The following is a 20,395-nucleotide window of genomic DNA, read 5'->3' on the forward strand; positions in this document are numbered from 1 at the left end:
TAAGCATGAGGTTTGTCTCGACTTTAAGGTGTAGTAAACATGACTGGGTTTGACAGGATTGCTGGTGAAGAAATAGAAAAGTATGACAAGCCCTTGGTCCAACTTTTTAACTGTATCTTATAGTGATTGATTTGCTTCTGCCTTTGTTGGCCTTATGGAGTCAGGGGCCTGACATGTGATTCTCTCGGCATGACTCCATAGCAGGTTACTAGGTTATACTATAAGGTACCTAGGTATAGAGAGAAGTTTCCTGATATTTAATTCCTGTCGTCCGATGCTCTGTTATTTCTGATGCTTCGAGTTGGCACACGGGTAAATGGCAGGATGACAAGACCACGTCAATTTCAGTGTGGCCTCCGTTCACCCGACCGTTGACATTCCCAGGTCTGGACAAGGTATCAGAGGGAGAATTCTGAATGAAATCAGGCTCTGATAGTAATTCTGCAAGTAGATTTCCATCTCGAACTACTCCGTGGAGTCTTGACTGACCCTCCTTTTCCTCCGCGGTTACTGGGGCCGGGAACATCTATTTATCCTGTCCGAGCCGAGGTACAAATCATTTTCTCTCTCTCTCTCTCTCTCTCTCTCGCTGCTCTCACGCGTTCATTCGGCTTTCCAGGGTGGTTAATTATTAGGACTAGTATTATATTGTTGGTTTCTTCTCTAGTTCCTAGCTTTTGTCTCTTCTTCTGCTTCTTCTTTTTTTCTCTCTCTCTTTCTTTCTTTCTTTCTTGCTTTTCACTTCATCAGCTCTATATTCTTAATTTCTCACTACTCCCCTTCCCCCACCCCCAACGGTCGATCGACTCGAATCCCTTTGAATCCTCCTCACCCGCGATCCCCGCTTCCCCGACTTAGCCCCCCCCGCCACCATGTCCTCTGCCGACCCCTCTGCCTCGGAATCCATCCAGGAAACCGTCAAGGTTGTAGAAACCAAGGCTGTCAACCAGACCCTTGCGCAGATTCGCTCCTTTGTTGCTGGTGGTGTTGGTGGTGTCTGTGCCGTCGTCGTTGGCCATCCCTTTGATCTCGTCAAAGTCCGACTGCAGACTGCGGAGAAGGGTGTTTACTCGGGCGCCATTGATGTTGTTAAGAAAACGGTGGCTCGGGAGGGCCTCTTGCGTGTGAGTGGTGAACCGATCTTGTTTAGGTGTGCATCCGAATTGACCATGTGCAGGGTCTCTATGCCGGTGTCTCTGCGCCCCTAGTTGGTGTTACGCCAATGTGTAAGTGACTCCTTTTAGATTTCGCAGATCTAACCTGGGGCTAACATAACAATTCCTTGGTTCCAAGTCGCCGTCAGCTTCTGGGTATGTTGGAACTAAGATGAACCGCTCGACCTGGAAATGAAGAAAGAGTTAATAATGACTAGGGTTATGACTTGGGCAAAACACTGGTCAGCAACGTGTCCCCCGTCCATATGGAACACGGTGCTCCCCAATACACCATCGGCCAAATCTCTGCTGCTGGTTTCTTCTCCGCTATCCCCATGACCTTGATCACAGCTCCCTTTGAGCGAGTGAAGGTACTTCTTCAGATCCAGGGTCAGAACCCTCCACCCCCCGGACAGAAGCCTCAGTACTCCGGTGGTGTGGACGTTGTCCGGCAGTTGTACAAGGAGGGTGGTATTCGCAGCGTTTTCCGCGGAAGCGCCATGACACTGGCTCGGGATGGTCCCGGCTCTGCTGCCTACTTCGCCGCATACGAGTACATCAAGCGATCCCTGACCCCTAAGGATGAGAACGGCAAGCCTACTGGCGATCTGCCCTTGCCCGCTATTCTGGCTGCTGGTGGCGCTGCCGGGATTGCCATGTGGATTCCTGTTTTCCCCATCGACACAATCAAGTCTCGCCTGCAGAGTGCGCCCGGTAAGCCCACAATTGGTGGCACGATCCGCACTGTCTACGCCAACGGTGGCTTCAAGGCATTTTTCCCGGGATTTGGCCCAGCTTTGGCTCGAGCTGTGCCCGCCAACGCGGCTACCTTGTACGTGATGATAATCGTGTTGTCTGCCAGACATGCTGCTAATTTGTGACTAGTGCCGGTGTTGAGCTAGCCCATACCTTTATGAAGAAGCTTTGCGACTAAACGAGCCCGATTGCTGTAAATAGAGTCATTGTCTGTTGAAAAGAACTGTTTTCGCCCCGGAAGGTTGATACGATATCTTTTATTGTGCCGGCGTTCTTATTTTCCTATTTCTATTTCTTTCCCCTTTCCTCGTTAGAGCGAGATGTCTTGAAGCATACCCAGCTTGGATGATCAATTTTCGTTATTTAGATCTGCTAGTTTTTTTGGCTGCAAATCCCTTTGCAGTGAACTATATATATTGTAATGACGCGAGATCTCAGCATCACTGCCCGCCCGCCGGGATTAGGACAGGACAAACATAACTTAGGTAGCATCCAAAGAACGCACATTTTTCTGGAGGTAACAAATACCGCATTTAAACGTTCCACAACTTGGACATATACAAATTTCACCGTTGTAGAAAGTCTCATCTACAGTGCTATCCTCATGGAAAGGGTGATGATTATTAGAGCTCAAGACATATATTGTGTTATTGGCTTGCACGAACGAGGAATCCAGCAGAGAAGGTTGATTTGACTGCTCGTTTAACAGTCCTCCACTCCCTCAGTTTCCCCGATGCGAACTACATATTTCAAGGCACTAGCTTTGCCCTCCTTGAGGTTTGTCAATGCAGTTTGCAGCCCATCTAAACCACCAGGAACCACCTCGTGCGGGTGAGGCGTGAACCACCCCTCGAGCAATCCCCTGCTCAACAAGCGGTAATAGATATACCCTAGATCCTGGTGGTCACCATGTACAATACCGACAGAGCTCCTCACTGTTTCGATACTGTCTGGAAGGGAACTCAAGTCTCTTCCTGGGAGAACGAGAACAATTTTCCCACCCGGGGAGACCACCTTTCCCAAATTCAAAAAGCTACTCCCATCACTCACGGCATCGTATGCATGAAGGACGGTGGCATCGCCATTTCCAGACAGTTTCAGTGCATTGTGTATTCCTGACACGACAGCTTCATCGCCCTGGCGGTAGTCGATGACCGCATCACCCTTTGATGAGTCGAGTAGGTTCTCGACATAGGCAATGCCGCGGCCGGCGACGGTGATAATGGGATGTATATTACTTTTCCGGGCGAGCTTGATAGCGAACGAGCCGATAGCTGTTGCACCCCCGTAAATAATTAGTGGAATCCTGGATGTAGCGGGTTCCCAGGTGTGTGGGAGACCCAGGTGGTGGTAAAGAGCGACTACAGATGTCATCGCCGTGAGAGGGATGGTCGCAGCCTCTGGATATTTTTATCAGCACGGGTTGACACAAGGAACCACGGAAGGAGGGGGGGGGGGGGTTTGCCTTCAAAGGTGGTCGATTTGGGGATGTGGAATGTAGTATGCTGCCAGCTCACTGCGTATTCCGCGTACGCTGCACCAGGCTGATTCGTTTGATGGAAAGCAGCAACGCGGTCTCCTGGCTTGAACTCGGTGACATTCTCCCCGACGGCGGCCACTGTGCCTGCAATATCATCGCCCTGATTGCCACTTTTGCCAGTCCATTCAGGGAGTTTCCTGCGGATCGCTAGATTAGCTTTCTGACCCCTTCTTAGGGCTACTGTAGCAGCGGGTATACCAATCCTTGGGATTTGTCCCGCTCACCACCACTTTGATTAGCACTTGATCGGGCTGTAGTGTGGGAATAGGGCTGTCAACAATGTGGACCAGCGGACCCTTGGATATGATAGCTTCCTTCATTGTGAGCATATGATGAATTTGATTCTCTGTTTACCTTGAAAGGCAGAATGCGGGGAAACAGGATATCGGGATATCGGGGGGTAAAATAGACCTGCTGTCATATTTTGTATTTGTAATCTGTCTTCCCAGCTAGTTAGTGAACTAGTTAACTATCATAAATGCTGAATGAGTACCATGTCAATGAATGGCAAATAAGCTGGATGCTGACATCCGCATGTCACACTACAGACTACCTATCAGACCTCGCGATCTTCATTATAACCCTGTGAATACTGAGAGTATTAGGTTATCATTTAATAAGAGGCCAGCTGGAAAGAGATAGAAGATATATATTATGATATTTTTCTGGGGAATAGCAACCGCCACTTGAGTAGTTACTGAATGATGGGAAGAATTTCTAACCATAATACTAACTATAAGCCTGCAAGGGTCAAGTCAAGCTGAGGTGGAGGCTATTAGTTAAGGATTATACCCTCTAAACTACAAAGCCTGTAGTTCTTCTGTGAGATGAAAGAATGCCTAGTAATGGCCTAATTAGGCTATGGTAACCATCATGGATACTCTCCAGAATCTTACCTCCAACAACCCAGGAGGCAGACAAATCAAACGTAAGCTTGATTAAGTTCTCTTCTCTTTGTCCTTTCTTGCTAGGTTATTCTTTCAGAATATTCCTGAATTCCCCCTTATTGACCCTCAATCCTCAATCTTCTCGAACGGAAGAGTATGGCCAGTGTGCAAGATGAGGCTCATGAATTGCTCGCTAGCTACCAAGTCATGATCAAGGTGCGGTCCTGGTTGATGATGGTAATATGTTAGATCTTGGAGATGATCTACCTAAACCCTATAGTGTATCATTGATAAATGACCAGACATAGCTCCGCGGCTTCGGTCCTAGTCTGCCTAGTGAAAAGATGTCACTTTTCAGCTCCTCTCCATAAGCATTACCCAAGCAGAATTCCGGAAAAGAGAGACAGTCCAGTTTCTGATTCTAGTCATGTAAGTGCATTAGTCCATTCCTTCCTTTCCACCAGGGTGCAAAAGTACCTCGAACTTTTTCACACCCAAGGCAAGCAGGGTGAAATTGGTAAATGCAGATTAACCACCCGGACGAAGCAAACAGATTCACTGTCTTCTCGCCATGATGGCCACGAGGTTTAGCATACCCAAGAGAGGAAACCCCCCCTTGATGTCTGCTGAGGCGCGAGGGGTGGATCTGAAGTGTGGCTGCTTTTCAGCTCCCCACAGTTCTCTCCAATACTCAACAATTGGCTGTAGCTCGTACGCGAGATGTGCAGGATCCGAAAGTGAAGAGGCTATCCTGAAGTTCCCGGGTCTATTGCCCAATATATGTTCGGATGACTCGGCAGAATCCACAATACTGCAATTATTGGGCAGATCGATTTCTTCTGGCCGCAGCAAGCGGCAGATCTGCTCTGGAGCAGTCAAGAAGACGAACAGGTGTTCGCAGCACATTTTGACGGAGAAAGTTGAATCCTGAGCCTATATCCTTCAAAAATAGTGAGAGATCGCAGAAAATGAAACAGCAGAAGACTTGTTTATAAAGACTAATAACCTAGCCGCCCTGTATTAATCCCCAGGCATCATTGTCTTCAAAGATTACCATTGCATATAGTCGATTCGAAGGAAATTTAGCGTCATGCAGTGTTGTGAATCTAAGATGGAGTGGCTGCTTTGCATTAGTATAAATTAGGCTGTCGACTCCAGGAGTTGAGTGCTCGTTCACCAGAATATCTTCTTCTTCCTCCTCCTCCTCCTTAGTTCTTCCCTTCACCTTAGCTATGCATTTTCATACCGCTCTCCTCGCACTCAGTGCGCTCCTACCAGGCTCTGTTCTCGCAAGTGCTGATTCTGTAAAGGTATGCCCAAAATTTCAGTGTCTGAAAGTACATTGATTGCTAACTCTCATCTCCTATACAGAGCCTCTTTCCTGCGCATTGCCTGCCCAATCCCTGCAAGGGAATCACCTTCAAAAATGAGACCTATGTCTGCGGCGACTCTCGCCTAGGCCCCGTGAAATACCCTTCGAAATTCCCTCTCCGCAATGAGCTCCGTACCTATTCCCGGTTTGGCTCGCTGTGCCCAGCTGAGTTCCTTGAGAAATGGGCTACAAGTGTAGACCCCGACGGTTCCTATGTCTATCCTTCTTCGAACGGGTTCGTGATCAATACCTCCAAGAACCCCATTATCGGGAATGCCACTTTACCCGTTGGCCAAAAGTTGGATCGCTTTGGATCTGAGTATGGAACCTTCCTTGCACCGTTGGGCGCTCCTTATATCGAGAGATCCTTGCCCCCAAGCAATCTCGCCACCTATGACGGAAACTATCCCTTCAACTACCATGTCTATCAAGTCACGAAAGAGTTCGTGGTCGGATTAGGGCCGATTGCTCCGTGGTTCGAGCAGCCAGGTATGGGAACCCAGTTTGTGGCCTCAACAAGTGTCATGAATTTAATCGAGGGAGGTTTCCTGAGACGGTTGAACGTAACCGAATACGATGAGCGGGTGGAATATTCTGACTCTTATACTGCTGGACCGTCCCAGTGATGGCGTTACAGCAGGGTTGAACAATAAAAGTCTAATCTATATAAACAGGCCAGGATACACCTCATAAAATGGATAGATATATATCTAGAATCCAGAAATTTTTCTCCTCCTAAAATTTTCTATTATATAGAGATCTGGATCACCGCTGTAACCAACCCCGGCAACCTAAAAGCAGTTATATACCAACCATGCGAAGTTTGGAGTCTCACTGCAGAGGTATAATCCTTCTAGACCATTATAACTGGAAGAATACATGTTTTCTTAACCTATTAGATTCTTCTCCACATGATAACAAGAGGCGGCGCGTATCAGTCTGCTATACCACACTTGGTATTCACCACATTTAGTACCATGTGTGATCAGCTATGATATACAAGAATAGAACTCTGTTGGAAGATCAAATATTATATAGCAAGTCTAAAGCAAGCTTTTCTTTTCAAGATGTTATTTTCTACATATATCTATATCCCAGCTATCTGGTTCGCAATATGTACATTAAGCATCATGGAAATTACCAAGTTTCTATATTCTCTAGGCCGCTTGTTCTCCGCGGACCTAAAGTGAACAGATGGATTGGTTATTATCTCCAAATTCACAAGTAAAGACAGAGAGGATTACCTATTTAACAGGGCAAAATATTCCATAGGATTGTAGGGATAAGTCCTGTTTGGCGTCATTTTGGTTGACATGGGCTTTACTCAGACCTAGTATGTATTACTCTAGGTAACCATTTATTTTGAATATGCTGACCTTTACATAGTGAATGATAATTTTATGAACAAATGGTTCTCAAGGCCTTACCAAGGAGTTATAGTTAACTAGGTCTGTAAAGCTATTCATAAAATAGGGGATTTCCTAATACTTGCACTCTCTTATTATTGGCAGGGTACGAGGTTTCAAGAGGGTGGGTGCCTCATCGCCTGGTGCCTAGTGCCTACCAACTGGTTTGGGGTTAAAAGAACAACGCCTCATCCGCCTTCTTCCTCCCTCCTTCCTTTTCTCACTTCTCTTTCTTATCCAACTGTCATCTTTCTCTTCAATATTTATCACCGTATCCTTATTCTTCGCCTTTTCCACCCATCAAATTTTATCCTGAGGCTGGTTTCATCACTATGGCAATCTCTCACCTCGTCCGTCGCGGCGTCGAGGTTGTCGCCAATACCGTGAAAGACGGACACCCCGGCAATCAAACCCCAGACATCCAAGTTGGATCCCCATGGCTAGCTTCGCTTCTCCTCGTCACTGTTCTTGCTTTCGTTTATGCTATATTCTCGGTAAGCTATTCTCGTTCCCATTTAAAGACTTGACACCTAACTACTGGGCACGTACTGACTGTGATCGGATTAGATTGAATATACTTATGGCTTACTGATCCCCGCCCTTGCTGCGGTGGAAGACTCTAACCCGGATCTTTATGTCCGCGTTGAAGCCGACCCCACGCTGAAGAACTCTGGAGATCCTGCTGGGCTGGAGACTGCTGCTGCTGCCCCAAGCCCGATCACTAGCAAGCTACGCACCACCGTCTGCCATTTACGTGCCCGTGCCGGACGCCGATCCCGTTTCCGAGGTATTGGCATGTTTCTCCTATACACTTTCGCCGAAGGTTTCCTGAACTCCATTATACCTCTATCTCGGAACTTTATTCTCGGTCGTTTCATTGCCAACTTCGCTATCGCGATTCTGCTTGCCAATCTCAAGGTTGCCTGGGTTCATATTGTGATCTCAGAGCCCTCTTCCAAGCGTTTCTACCAACGCATTCCCAGCTTCAGAGACCTACGCAAGATTGTCCCCGCCGCTATTTTTGAGTACCTCCTCACAAATGGTGTCGCCTATGCTACACTTGTCGCCATCAAGTGCATTCATGGATTGGATGACTATGATGGAGTCCTTCGCGGGACTCCATCCTCCCCCATCGCTTTCCGGTCTGCGATGAACGTAATTTCCATTACTGCCTTCGTTAGCTGGTTAACATCAATCCCAGCCAGGGCCATTTTCATTCGCGTTGCTGCCTCAATGCTCCCCGAGGAAGACGAAGCTATTGTGCCCTTCGATCGCAGCTTTGGTGGAAAGGTTGTTCCTGGCGTTGTGGGAGCCGGCGTTCTTAGCATCTCGGATGCATGGAAGACCTTTGACTGGGATGGCCGCAAGCGCTATCTCAAGGCGTTGTTCAAGGCGGTTACCATCGAGTTCAGTGTGGCTGTGTTCTTCGGTTTGATTTTCACCGCTGAGATCCTTGGAGGAGCTTTAGTTTGCAAACCAAAGAACTAAGCAGCATCTTCGTCTATGCTTTTCTGGGTGTATTCTCGACTGCCGTTCCAACAGGCTTTGGCTACTGATTTATCATACTCTCCCCGGTCTCCCGTTGTCAAATGGAATTGTGTAATGTATAGGATGTCGTTCATTAATTATATATTCATGGGAATCTATCAATTTTTTTTTTTTCTTTTTTGGTTGTTGTCATGTTGCTCTCATCCTCTGAACCTCACTTAATAGTTGCAATCTCGCCTAGTGAGAAAGAACCCCGTAGGCTACTCCAGGGACAGACCAACCAAGGTGGAAAGAAAAGAGCCAGAGACAGTCGTCCCTGAAGGTGAGGGGAGAACGAGGAACCCCGCCCTCGCTCAACCAACCAGCGCTGCATCCGGAATACACCGCCTTCGATGGGATTTCTTGACGATCAACTGACTGTCCCAAGTCTTTTTCGTGACCGACCGTCTTTTGGTGTGCTGAGACTATCCCCAGTTGTTATATACCCTAGGGTTCCTTTCACACCCCTTCTGGGTCTCGTGTGTCTTCCGTATTCTTTGCATGTATCCCTGACCCCTTGATCTTTACCCTCTCCTTCTCGGAAACCTCCCTTTTCTTCTTTCCTCATCACATCCCTGCTAGTACCCCGCCTCCGCTTATCGCCATGGCCACAACACCGGCAGGTCGCATGCTGTCTCGCCAGCTCCAGCAGATGCAATCGGACAGGGACATCCCTGGGATTAGCTGTGGGCTTGTGGATAACAATATCTTTGAGTGGGAGGTTATGCTCATGATCTCTGACGATGTGAAGCTGTATGGCGGTAAGTAGTGTGTCTTCACTTCAGGGAATGAATCGATCCAAAACAGAAGTAGAATGAATCCTTACTTTTTTTTTGTTCCTCCCGGCATAATAGGTGGCTTCTTCCGTGCTCGACTTACCTTCCCTCCTGAATACCCGCATATGCCACCGAAGATGAAATTCGAGACCCCTCTATTCCACCCCAACAGTACGTTCCTCTCCCGAGAAATTGATTTTGAGAAAGCGAACTCGCATCACTCACGATATCTAGTCTACCCCCACGGCGAAGTCTGCATCTCCATCCTCCATCCTCCCGAGGAAGATAAATATGGATACGAGTCTGCCGCTGAGCGCTGGTCCCCTGTACAAACCCCCGAGACAATCCTGCTCTCCGTCATTTCTATGCTCTCTAGCCCGAACGACGAAAGCCCCGCCAATGTGGAAGCCGCCCGGTTGTGGAGGGAAGATCCCAAGGAGTTCAAGAAGCGAGTGCGCAAGTGCGTTCGCGAGAGCCTGGGGGAAGAATAAATCGTCAGAGAACCTCGGAAACAAGATTCTCGACTTTTTCTTTCTTTCTTTTTATTTCCCATTCTCCCTTATCTTTGCGCGGCACAACGTCGGGGTGTCAGGAGTTTTTGATTTCTGGCCCTGTCACATTCGTCAACATCTTGAAAGCCTTTCCTCGACCCTTCGTTCGGCGATATGATTGACGACCTGAATTTGATCCTTGTTTAAGTGCAGCTACCTGATTTTCCTACCAGCTACAGGTTTTCTCCACCATTTTGTATCTCGGAGTTGATTAGTTTTCGGTTCTCGGGGTTCGATTTTGATATTGGTTGTCGATTTGCATTTTCAGCTTGTCCATACGTCATTAGCACAGGTTATTTACTCCAATAGGAAATCGGATGTGCATTTGGGGGGGATCATATGTATTTCCAGAGGCTAACGATGCTGATCAACAAGACAATCTATTGTAGTAGGATGTATGAGAAAATAATAAGTAGATAGGGGGCGACAATTATAGGGCCCGCAGTTTCGAGCCTCTCCGAAGAGTGCGAAGGAAAAGGCTGGGATGGAAAACAGTCAGGGAAAGCAATCCAATGGCGATCATCCTAGCTAGAAGTTAGTTCCCATCCTTCTTCAAGTGGTGGGTGATGGGTTTGAGGAAACTCACATTCCATCCAGGATCAAGAACTCATTCTCCCTCTGCATCAAAGGGTTGCCCCAACCGCCGGCCATCTCAGGAATACTACATACATGCACGTTAGTCAACCCCCAAAACAACGGAAAGAGAGCGCTCACCGATAAATGCACCGGATCAAAACGGTAAAATATGCCAAAATCTCCGCAGCCAGCATCAGACGGATACTGCGCTGGCCGGCAGACTTCTCATTCGTGAACAGGTCCTCCCCATGCCTCTTGAGCCGGATGAAAAACTCCAGGGCTAACAATCCGCAAACGGACATAGTCCCGACTTGGAAGGCAATACCGGCAATGATGATATCGTCTCCGGCCTTGAGCATCTTCAAGTTCGTGTGTCCCGCCGCGGCGGCAACGCCACCGCCAGCCGCCTGAAGCAGCAACGAACCGACATCGCAACTGATAAAAATCCAGGTAAACAAGCGGGGATTCAATCGCGAGTGCTGCGGTCCTACGGCGAGGATGATATGCTTCAAGGTCAAGTAAATGCCCGCGGCGATGAAGGTCGGCGCAAGAACCAGACAGACGATCTGAAGCTTGAACGCATTCGCGCTCCACGGGTTATAATGCATGAGGATTCTCCCGAGGTACCCTGCGAGTTCCATGAAGGCCCCGATCCCCAGCGCGATCATAATCGTCCATGATCGGAAGTAGGCGCCGAGTGTGACTTGGACGAGACCCAGTACGCCGAAGAATACGGCGAAAAAGATGTTGCCTCCGAGATTCGGGTAGTAGCCGTATGTGGTTGCTTCGATGGGGCAGTCTGGAGTGACACTGTCGCAGGTGTCGTAGCTAGCCATGATAGGGAGAAGTGGAGGGAGTATATATATAAAGGGGATGAAACCCTACAGAGAGAAAGGGGGTTAAAGATGGGAGATTCAGATAGTACTCATGCGGATGACATTATACAGAGAATTCACAGACGAAAGAAAGCACAGCACCGCATCCAGGTCTTGGATTGGGTTATCCAGGTCCTCTAATAACGGCTCTACCTATATTCTTCCAGTGGAGACGAGACAGATATAAATAAAAGACGCTTTGAAATGAGGCCTTCAATTGGCCAGGTTGGCATCGTTTTCGCTCTCGTTCTCGTTCTCGTTCTCCTCCTCCATTCATCTTTCGTGCTGCCCGTTAGACGGTGTTGGTTTGGACGTTGATTAGTTCGCTAAATGCCACTTCCCGGTTATTCTCCTTTTTTTGGGGGGGGAGGGGATAGATCCACTTTTAATTGTGATTTTGTTCGGACTGTTCCGTTGCTTTCCAGTCTGAACAGAAAAAGGTACCGAATCTATATCAGGAGGTAGTTGAGCCCGGAGTTTAAAAAAAATCCCATCGAATCGGACATCCTTCTTTATGTACCCTGTTAGTGAAATAGATGGCTGGGGTTCTCCGGACCAATAGTATTCAACATGAACCAGTACGGAGTAGAATATTACTACCAAGGTACAGTATGTATATAAAAGCTTAAGCATTACATAGGCAATGGTTGAGTTCATGACTATAAGCTTATATACTCTTGCAAATTACCATCTAATGTTAAATCATATAAAGACCCTAATAGTCTTATAGAAAGCCTACTATCTAACTCAAAAAGATATCAAGACGGTCATTTCTAGCTAATATAGTATTAGATTAGTCCACAGCCATCTACCTCCACCATAACATACTATCTCAAACCATATTGTCATACTCTTCAGTGCCTTTATTTACCTCCTGATTTAATCCAGCTCCCCTGTCATGGACCGCCTCACAGTCACGCAATTTTGCGACACCATCAGAGCTGCTGTGGCTCAGCATAGCATCGCATACGAAAGGATCGTTTCTGTTACTATCAGATGGAACACCGACGATGGCGGAGCACACCTGGACGCTGCCCAGATTCCAAGATATCCTACGTGTGTTCCAATTTCCTCTTGCTACCGAAATCATCCTTCAGGCAGAGGATAGCACCGTGGGCTGGACTCTGCGGGATGAAATCCGGAAGCTTTTTGCGACTGCCAGGTCCCACGCTAGTGGGAGAAGTCTCGTCATCATCCATTATGCAGGTCATGGGATGGAGCTTAGAGGCAGGTTCCACTTGGTGGATCGTCGTGTCAATGGAAGGACTTGCGACGCCATGCGATACATGCTCGACCTGGCCTCAGAAGAAGAGTATGACCTTCGTGATGTCAGCAACGTCGACGTTCTCTTTGTGCTCGATTGTTCTTACTCCATTACATATGGCAACACGTGAGGCATCTACTATGTAATGTAGTGGCAGAATCGTCGAGATCATATCCGCGACGGCTAGAGACAACCCAAGAACCAATAGTCCCCCAGCAACTACGTTCACGAACAAGATCCTGGACGAAGCCCGTCGCCGCCACGGAGATGGTCACGAGTACATTGAAATCGCCAACCTCGTTGAGACGCTCAAAGCGCAGGGCACCGGTGTTATATCCCCTACCCATTGCCTGAAAATAGGCGCAGCTTCCGTCTGCATCCCGCTCACCGGGGTGACCGCTATCGATCCCACTATTATTCCTCCTAGTCTGCGAGCTGTCTTCCGCGTTCAAATTTGCGGACAACGTGACCTTTGCCGACGTGGTAATGTTAATTGACTGTATGCGCTGCCTCCCGGCAATCACCCTGGAAGGGATCTTCCCGACGGGGTCGATGTGCTGTATCCTATCGTCTGCGTATTCCGTGTACTCAAAATTGGCCGGAATGAAAGGTTATGCGCTAATTACCGAAACGACTGGATCAAATCTGGTTGTTTTAAAAAATATATATATATATATATATTGGGTGAGTGGTTGAACCTGGTGGGGGAGTTGCCATGGAACTACCTGTATTTGATTAGCTTAGCTCTTAGTTTCCTGAAGAATAAAACGTTGGACTTCCACCAACACCTTGCTTCTGACATGCTTCTTGTCACATTTTCGACTCCTCTTTATTAACTCGAATTCAGTCTGCGAATGCTCAACTTCTCAGACAGTGTGTGAGCCAGAGGGCAAGTGTCTCAAAGATGCCGCCCAGGAGGTCTCATACCAAGTCCCGGTACGGTTGCGACCAGTGCAAGAAGCGACGCGTTAAGGTAGGCTTCAATTTTCTATCCCGCTTGATTTTCGCTCGTTGTCTTGTGTCTAACATGCCTAGTGTGATGAACAAGGCCCACCATGTTCCAATTGCATCTCAAGGGAGATAGAATGCACCTACTCCAAAGCTCCTGTAGCCCGTGGCCTATCTCATGCACAAGCAGGCCCAGTGCCCGTACATAGCACTAATACTAGTCGACACCCTGATCAAAACTACTCACACGTATCCGATACACCTCCTGCAGGCTCTTCAAAGGTCCCCGAGCTGCGCGGTCTAGAGTTGATGCACAAGTTCTCTACAGAAACGTATCAGAGCCTCTGTAATTCCCCTTCAGACTATTACAGTTGGCAAATGATCATTCCGCGACAGGCACTTAACCACCAATTCCTCATGAGTGGCCTTCTTGCAGTTGCTTCCTTGCATATTGCCTCCACCATGGATCCCCCCGGAGCGCTCACTTATATCAACACGGCTCTGGAGTACCATAGCCAGACCCTCACATCTTTCCGGCATGCAATAGATGACATCAACCCGGAGAATTGCGATGCCGTCTTTGCCCACTCCGTCGTTACCACAGTTCTTAGCATCGCGCTTCCGCAGCTGACTACCAAGAAGGATGACAGCCCCAGCATGACCGAGAATATCATCGTCGCGTCTGAGCTCCTCCAAGGCGTAAGCAATATTCTCAACATCTGTCGCCCCTGGCTAAAGTTGAAGATGTTTTTCTCGGGATCTGGGAAGAAGTTTTGGGAATGGTCAGCTGCGGCTCTGGACGATGAGACAGAAGCAGCACTGAACAATTTAGTCAAGCTGACAGATGACATGAAAGATAACCCTGACCTGAAACGTATTATCCAAAATGCGCTCGTGCTTCTCCGTCAATGCTTTACAAGGTTCGCCCACAGCAAAGACATAGCATCCGTCCTTGCCTGGCTCGCCAGCGTCGATAAGGAATTTGTGGGGGTTTTGAGATGCCGCCAACCGGTCGCCTTGCTGGTTTTGATGCACTGGGGGGCATTGTTACATGAGCTTCACGGGAAAGTATGGTGGGGTCGGAATTCAGGCTCAGCATTAGTTTTGGAGCTGCTAACTGAATTACACCCCCATCGCGCGGAATGGGGAAACGCTTTCCTGTGGCTAAAGCAAAAGGTTGGCCTAGAAAGGCCTTCTTCTTCTGCCCGGCCAGAGGTTAGGAATAATCATCATCCTTACAAAGTGATTCCGTGAGCACAGATACTCGGCAGATATACCACTAGCATCATCGCTCGCTAGATCGGAATCTAATCCTACAATCCCTAGAATAGACTGGGCCATACATGTAAGCATGAACTGTAAGTTCATATCCACACACACACACACACACACACACACACACACTTTACGTTATTCACATTTGATGCCAATAATGATTAGGCCCGTCTTGTTTCCCCACAAAAAAAAAACGAAATTGAAGGATAGATACATCATAACGATCAAACAGACAATATGTACTAGAGGATATTCCGATGTACTAAAGCTTCGCCATTTTCTCTAATGTCCTCTTATAAATCTCCTTGGTACGTGCTGCGTTGAACTTATCAACCTCATGTCTACACGCTGTAAAGCTCAAGGGCCCACCCATTTGTCTGAGCCAGGATGATCGACCACACTCGAACGCCCAGTTACGGGTTGCAACCTTGACCAGCTCCGCGAGAAATGACTGTGGTATGGTCTTGTCTTGGACAAAGGTAATGGCGGGCAACTGTTGCCGATACTCCTCTGGGGCACTAGAATATGCCAGATTCAAGAAATCATCGAACGTCAAGGGGAAATAGAGTTCGGATCCAATCTGGACTATGCCCTGTGTCCTCGCCGCCGCATGTAACAGACAAGCGTTGGCCACAAAATCAACGGGGATTTCATCGAGGATATTCGTGCCACTTGTGTATCCCTGTGCAGCATGCCAGATCTGTTTTCCTCCGCGGTCCGAGAGCAGCAGAGATGCAAATTTATTCATGGGGGTGGACGCGTCAGGCCCATACAACGGATACGGATACCGCAAGGCGGATCCAAAGATAGTCGGGCGCACGAGGAGCAATGGCAAAACTGGGTACCGTTTCAGCATTAAACGCTCCATGAGGTACTTTGCCTGCGTATAGGATGAGGAGAACCGCTTCGTGTGAGGAGAGCTTCCCGTGAGATGTATCGCGGCAATTTCGTCCTCTGGATCTTCGTCAGAGACAGCGTATAACCGCTCCGCGACATATCCATCCGGCAGAAAACTATTCACGTAAGCAGTCGAGATCTGGATGAACAGCTTAAGCTTCGTGAACGACGACGCCATCCGAGCTAACTCCAGAGAGGGGAAACAGTTATTCTCAAGGGCTTCGACAATATTGGCGTCCAGCGCGATTCTTGCTCCTGCATGGATAACCAACGTCACCTCCTCACCCAACTGCCTCAGCGTTGCGGCATCGATGCCAAAATCCGGCTTCGTCATGTCCCCAACTACAAAATGGATCCTGTTCGAAGCCAACATCGTACTCGTTTGCTTTGGCATTGTCTTGCTCCATTTCTTCTCGGCTACCTCAGGAGAGCCACGGATGAGGACAAAGATCTTCCGCGTCGGAAGCTGTAGTGCCAACTTATATAGAAGGCATCCGCCCAACGACCCTGTACCACCCGTGAGGAAAACAGTATGGGATTGAAATGCACCGGCATACCCTCTCCTCTTGACCTCATCCTCATGCGAAGAAAACATCAAAGGGCCCGTCGCCATCATCGACGATATCAACCAACTCAGTTGGGAAATGTGGAATACAGAACTGCTATAGGACGGCTGCTGCCCACACGGGGGAAGGTAAGTAGCATATCTCTCTAGGTATAATGACCCTCTGACAATGTTACAACGGTAGATATATGGCTCCCGTCCCGGTGTATATGCGAATATACACCGTTTGGCAGGGTGCATGTGTTACCGAGCTTGAAGTGTCTTGTACGACATATTTATTCCTTATTATCTTTTTTTTTTTTTTTTCTCCCGTGAGTTTCCTCTGCGAATTAGGAGAAACGTGAACGTGCATCTACAAGACAAGTAAGTATCCAGATGTCTGTGCTGTTGTATTCAATAAGTCCGTGGATAGATGGATATATAGGACATTACTTAGTATATCACCATGTAACTAATAACTAATTACAATACCACTTTATTAAACTCAGCCAGCCAGCACTGAGGTACTTTATGTAGGGTCACTGAAAAAAAAAAATACTCTGAAGCCACCCACCAAAAATATGATAAAAACATAAAGCTAGTATCGGGCCGTGTTTGTGTCAAGAGCAATACTCAAGTACTCACTAGGTGTCCACCCGTGGATAGTGGTGGAGCCCAGCGTGACTGAGCAGAAAACTGATGAGACACAGCACATGAACCGGTACCACACCTCTCTATATATCCAGGGTCATCCTGTGTGACAGGTATAATTCTCTGACACCAGATATCCCCGTACAGCCCTCCTTTTGTTTTCCATGTGATATCAGGGTCCTTGGGAGCCTTGAATCCTTTGATAACCTGCTTACTGGTATGTTGGAGTAGGTAAGGTCAAGGAGAAATCGCTAGAATAGAGAAAAGTCAAGAGAAGTTGAAAAAGAAAACAAAAAAAAAAAAAAATTACATCTCTCAGTGAAGGCAAAACGTACATCTATAGAGAAAGAGTAGTAATATATTCTGTCAAAGGGAGCTCAGGTATTTGCAAAGTCCAGAGCGAAAGGGACATGAAAAAAAAAAAAAAAAAAAAGGGTTTACGAAGTCTTATTTGCACCACCCCCACACCAACAACGGCCTTCTCCTTCGCGTTCAACCTGGACAAGAATATCCATGCCCTTTTCGCGGAGGTACTCAGTAGTTCGTTCGCGGACGTCTTCGAGATCGGCCGCACGTGAGGCAATGACGTGGATTACGCCCAAGACAGGGCGAGTGTGTTTTTCATGTGCGTGATCATGGTTGTGGTTGTGATTGTGACTGTGGTCGTGGTCGTGGTCGTGATCATGATTAGGGCTATGTGTATATGGATCGCTGTGCGTATGTGTACGAGTGTGACTGTGATTGTGACTATGACCATGGTTGTGGGTATGACTGCAGCCATGATCATGGCCGTGATCATGGCTCGAAGACTTCGGTTCAGTGTCATCCAACCAGAATTTGGGAACAGTATACCCCACTACACCTCGTAAGGTACTGACACCTGCCAGAGTTTCACGAACATTGTATTCGATATCAGCTGGTAAGGCGAGCAGCAAGGTCTTGGCTGTGCTGCTGACCAACGGCACAGCAGAGGCGAAAATCAAAATTGCAATTAAACAGGATGCAATCGGGTCATATCCTGACCAGCCAGAATAATGAACAAGAATGGTTGAGATCACAACAGCCACAGAACCCAGAGTATCCGCGAGGATATGGAGGAAGATGCCATGCATGTTTTCATTTCCGTGACCGTGCGAGTGACCGTGGCCATGGTCATGTCCGTGGGCATGCCCGTGTTCGAAAGCCATGATTCCCACGAGATTCACACAGAGACCTGCAAGGCTAACCACCAGAAGTTCTCCAAGGCGATGCATTTGGCTGCCAGATGACAATCTTTCGACCGCTTCATATATGATCTCGACGCTTATAATCCTGCAAAAGGTTAGATATGCATTTGGCATATATGACTTTGGGTGTATTTACATGAGAAAAATGCCGTTGGCGAACCCAGAAAGGGTGTCTACTTTGCCATAGCCGTACGGGAACCTTGTGCTTGGGGGCCATTTGCTCATGACAGCAGCACAGAGACCAACGACAAGGGCCAGGCAGTCAAAGAACATGTGAATACTATCACTGAGTAGTCCAAGGGACCCCGTGGCAAAGCCGTAGGATAATTGGACAAGCATGAAGCCAAAGTTCAGACTGGCATTCGTTAGTACCGGTGTGACCAAGTCAAGAAAAGGAAATACCTCATGAAATAGAAGATGCGGCGCGAATCACTCTCCTTGAGTATGCTATACAGTAGCGGGTACGGCTCACTATACTGCAGAATGAGTTTCGTTGCTCGCGATGCCTCGACTCTAGAGCGGTCATGATGGTGAGAATGTACCACAAGGCGGGAATGTCTGTCGTCATATCTGGCCGCAAAGAAGCATACGGCGGCCAGAAAGCCGCGGAAAATATAAACTATGTAGATATCAGAGCGGGCAGGCGGAGAGCAGAATATGGCAGCGCTTCCGGTAGCTACAGCTAGACCAATCTTGTTTGGGCTGGACAGATCAGAGGGAATAAGATACGCGAGGCATGTCGCAAATGACCCCGCGACTGCCAGTAGATATGCAGCAGCCGAGATGTCACAGGTGAGTTTTCCTGCCACGATGGACACGAGAAGGGCCGAAAGGCCAGATAGGATAGCTATGAGTGAATCACGGTAAGAGATTTCCGTATTTGGGGGTACTTGCGACGAGTCAAGACCTGTTCCAGGTACCGAGCCAGACTGGGTGATAGCGGAGAATGGGGGACGCAGGAGGAAGACCGAAATGAGAAGGGCTATGTAGCCGAAGAGCGGCTGACTATCCCAGGGCGAATTGATCCCCAGAAAGCTAAACAAAATCGCCGCGGGAAGAAGTATTACCGTCAATTTCTTGAGGTTGAGCTTGCCCTTTGAACGCTGGCTCCGGACCAATGTTGGGATCCCAGCCCCCACCGCAAGAGCCATGGCAAATGCGACAAGAAATCCGCCTACTTTAAGAGTGGCATATATCGGTAATGAGATTGAGCAGATTTGTGTGAATGTGACATGGGCTGTGGTTGCATCCAGTTTGGGCATCTTGGTCTCGGAACTATTTGCAGCTCGCTGGCTTAGGCGGACTAATTGACCACAACCGTACAATAGCAGTGTTCCAGCTGCCAGATTCCAAGTGTGTGAAGTAGCATGGTCTAATTTTCCAATTGATATCAGTGCACCCTCTTCCTGCGGTGTCCATTGGGCATAATGCTCGTAGTACCACGACAGAGCAATCCAGGGCAAAGCGATAATCAATCCCGCCACTACCTCCTCACTAGTAAACATATTAGCCCCGTCCACTCACACTTCGATAAACTACCTACTGTGATCTTGGCATCAACTCTGACTGTATCTTCGAGACAATAAGTCGTTCACCAGGTTTCACAAGGTCTCCGTAGGCATGGATAGTGGTGGGAGGCTCGATATGGTCATGGGGGGTTGAAGCGTGGGAATGTGAATGATGATGGCCACAGGGTTTCGAATCGTCCATATGGCCATTGGAATGATCTGTATCTGTCACTGGACGTGATAGGGGTTGTTGGGGAGAGGGTACGTCGTTGGATGATATGGAGTTGGAGAGGGGGGTGCGTGCCGGGCGTGCGGAGCGCGAGTGGCCATGCCCTCGTGAGTGACCAAAACCATATCCTTGCGGGAAAGAGGAAATTGTATCCGTGCTGGACACGGGAATCCCCGTCGCCATGGTCTCTGGTGCTAGGCTATATGCGATAACAGTTTGGAAGACAGGAGGCACCAGGCCAAGGACAGGAGATTTGACGGGCGGAGAAGCCAAGATCGGGACCACGCACGATGGTTTAGCGGGTCAAGAAGAAAGACCGGCCAGGCGATTGAGCACGAGAGAACGGCATAGCGCTAGAAACAAGCGACAAGCTGAACACAAAGGGAAGGACGTTCTCCCAGTGGCGATTGTATTGTTCAATATCGATCGCTAC

The 20,395-nt window shown here is 48.2% G+C and overlaps 10 protein-coding genes across 10 annotated transcripts; 6 read left to right on the top strand and 4 right to left on the bottom strand.

The window, feature by feature from the left end:
* Nucleotides 1-872: 872 nt before the first annotated feature.
* Nucleotides 873-2,088, top strand: P175DRAFT_0444576 (carnitine:acyl carnitine antiporter; the record flags this gene model as incomplete). Its single annotated transcript, XM_040894239.1, has 5 exons — nt 873-1,124; nt 1,178-1,226; nt 1,294-1,310; nt 1,373-1,986; nt 2,040-2,088. The coding sequence occupies 5 exons, from the start codon at nt 873-875 to the stop codon at nt 2,086-2,088; spliced, it is 981 nt and encodes a 326-aa protein (XP_040749384.1).
* Nucleotides 2,089-2,598: 510 nt separating this feature from the next.
* P175DRAFT_0559903 (zinc-binding alcohol dehydrogenase family protein) lies at nt 2,599-3,770 on the bottom strand (the record flags this gene model as incomplete). Its single annotated transcript, XM_040900948.1, has 3 exons — nt 2,599-3,310; nt 3,376-3,587; nt 3,649-3,770. The coding sequence occupies 3 exons, from the start codon at nt 3,768-3,770 to the stop codon at nt 2,613-2,615; spliced, it is 1,032 nt and encodes a 343-aa protein (XP_040749385.1). The 3' UTR covers nt 2,599-2,612.
* Nucleotides 3,771-5,569: 1,799 nt separating this feature from the next.
* On the top strand, nt 5,570-6,335 carry P175DRAFT_0511463 (TNT domain-containing protein; the record flags this gene model as incomplete). Its single annotated transcript, XM_040898589.1, has 2 exons — nt 5,570-5,647; nt 5,709-6,335. The coding sequence occupies 2 exons, from the start codon at nt 5,570-5,572 to the stop codon at nt 6,333-6,335; spliced, it is 705 nt and encodes a 234-aa protein (XP_040749386.1).
* A 977-nt stretch (nt 6,336-7,312) lies between these two features.
* P175DRAFT_0484929 (uncharacterized protein) lies at nt 7,313-8,782 on the top strand. Its single transcript, XM_040895587.1, has 2 exons — nt 7,313-7,609; nt 7,683-8,782. The coding sequence occupies exons 1-2, from the start codon at nt 7,448-7,450 to the stop codon at nt 8,601-8,603; spliced, it is 1,083 nt and encodes a 360-aa protein (XP_040749387.1). The 5' UTR covers nt 7,313-7,447; the 3' UTR covers nt 8,604-8,782.
* Nucleotides 8,783-9,246: 464 nt separating this feature from the next.
* P175DRAFT_0495404 (putative ubiquitin conjugating enzyme) lies at nt 9,247-9,909 on the top strand (the record flags this gene model as incomplete). The annotated part of the gene is made up of 3 exons (XM_040896079.1): nt 9,247-9,403; nt 9,497-9,589; nt 9,653-9,909. The coding sequence occupies 3 exons, from the start codon at nt 9,247-9,249 to the stop codon at nt 9,907-9,909; spliced, it is 507 nt and encodes a 168-aa protein (XP_040749388.1).
* Nucleotides 9,910-10,154: 245 nt separating this feature from the next.
* On the bottom strand, nt 10,155-11,559 carry P175DRAFT_0344594 (RTA1 domain-containing protein). The gene is made up of 3 exons (XM_040892900.1): nt 10,684-11,559; nt 10,556-10,630; nt 10,155-10,493 (listed from the first exon to the last, which is right to left on the bottom strand). Exons 1-3 carry the CDS (start codon nt 11,379-11,381, stop codon nt 10,400-10,402), a joined length of 867 nt encoding a protein of 288 aa, XP_040749389.1. The 5' UTR covers nt 11,382-11,559; the 3' UTR covers nt 10,155-10,399.
* Nucleotides 11,560-12,607: 1,048 nt separating this feature from the next.
* On the top strand, nt 12,608-13,127 carry P175DRAFT_0417893 (uncharacterized protein; the record flags this gene model as incomplete). The annotated part of the gene is made up of 2 exons (XM_040893088.1): nt 12,608-12,810; nt 12,842-13,127. Coding segments are annotated over 2 exons (489 nt in total), but the record flags the coding sequence as incomplete, so codon positions are not given.
* A 461-nt stretch (nt 13,128-13,588) lies between these two features.
* Nucleotides 13,589-14,886, top strand: P175DRAFT_0444468 (Zn(II)2Cys6 transcription factor; the record flags this gene model as incomplete). The annotated part of the gene is made up of 2 exons (XM_040894236.1): nt 13,589-13,657; nt 13,720-14,886. 2 exons carry the CDS (start codon nt 13,589-13,591, stop codon nt 14,884-14,886), a joined length of 1,236 nt encoding a protein of 411 aa, XP_040749391.1.
* Nucleotides 14,887-15,169: 283 nt separating this feature from the next.
* P175DRAFT_0444619 (uncharacterized protein) lies at nt 15,170-16,399 on the bottom strand (the record flags this gene model as incomplete). Its single annotated transcript, XM_040894242.1, has 1 exon — nt 15,170-16,399. The coding sequence occupies one exon, from the start codon at nt 16,397-16,399 to the stop codon at nt 15,170-15,172; it is 1,230 nt and encodes a 409-aa protein (XP_040749392.1).
* A 1,017-nt stretch (nt 16,400-17,416) lies between these two features.
* P175DRAFT_0518437 (metal cation transporter MSC2) lies at nt 17,417-20,391 on the bottom strand. Its single transcript, XM_040899054.1, has 4 exons — nt 19,769-20,391; nt 18,628-19,719; nt 18,362-18,580; nt 17,417-18,310 (listed from the first exon to the last, which is right to left on the bottom strand). Exons 1-4 carry the CDS (start codon nt 20,143-20,145, stop codon nt 17,437-17,439), a joined length of 2,562 nt encoding a protein of 853 aa, XP_040749393.1. The 5' UTR covers nt 20,146-20,391; the 3' UTR covers nt 17,417-17,436.
* Nucleotides 20,392-20,395: the final 4 nt, after the last annotated feature.

This window comes from Aspergillus ochraceoroseus (genome assembly GCF_002846915.1).
Source record: "Aspergillus ochraceoroseus IBT 24754 chromosome Unknown P175scaffold_8, whole genome shotgun sequence".
Lineage (NCBI taxonomy): Eukaryota > Fungi > Ascomycota > Eurotiomycetes > Eurotiales > Aspergillaceae > Aspergillus > Aspergillus ochraceoroseus.

What these genes read in the sequence shown, in the direction of transcription:
- P175DRAFT_0484929 (XM_040895587.1), top strand. Translation starts at nt 7,448, where the DNA reads ATGGCAATCTCTCACCTCGTCCGTCGCGGCGTCGAGGTTGTCGCCAAT. An exon ending in TCGTTTATGCTATATTCTCG is followed by an intron (nt 7,610 to 7,682) that starts GTAAGCTATTCT and finishes TGATCGGATTAG; the next exon opens with ATTGAATATACTTATGGCTT.
- P175DRAFT_0344594 (XM_040892900.1), bottom strand. Translation starts at nt 11,381, where the DNA reads ATGGCTAGCTACGACACCTGCGACAGTGTCACTCCAGACTGCCCCATC. An exon ending in TTGATCCGGTGCATTTATCG is followed by an intron (nt 10,631 to 10,683) that starts GTGAGCGCTCTC and finishes GCATGTATGTAG; the next exon opens with TATTCCTGAGATGGCCGGCG. An exon ending in TTCTTGATCCTGGATGGAAT is followed by an intron (nt 10,494 to 10,555) that starts GTGAGTTTCCTC and finishes ACTTCTAGCTAG; the next exon opens with GATGATCGCCATTGGATTGC.
- P175DRAFT_0518437 (XM_040899054.1), bottom strand. Translation starts at nt 20,145, where the DNA reads ATGGCGACGGGGATTCCCGTGTCCAGCACGGATACAATTTCCTCTTTC. An exon ending in GAGTTGATGCCAAGATCACA is followed by an intron (nt 19,720 to 19,768) that starts GTAGGTAGTTTA and finishes TATGTTTACTAG; the next exon opens with TGAGGAGGTAGTGGCGGGAT. An exon ending in CGCATCTTCTATTTCATGAG is followed by an intron (nt 18,581 to 18,627) that starts GTATTTCCTTTT and finishes AACGAATGCCAG; the next exon opens with TCTGAACTTTGGCTTCATGC.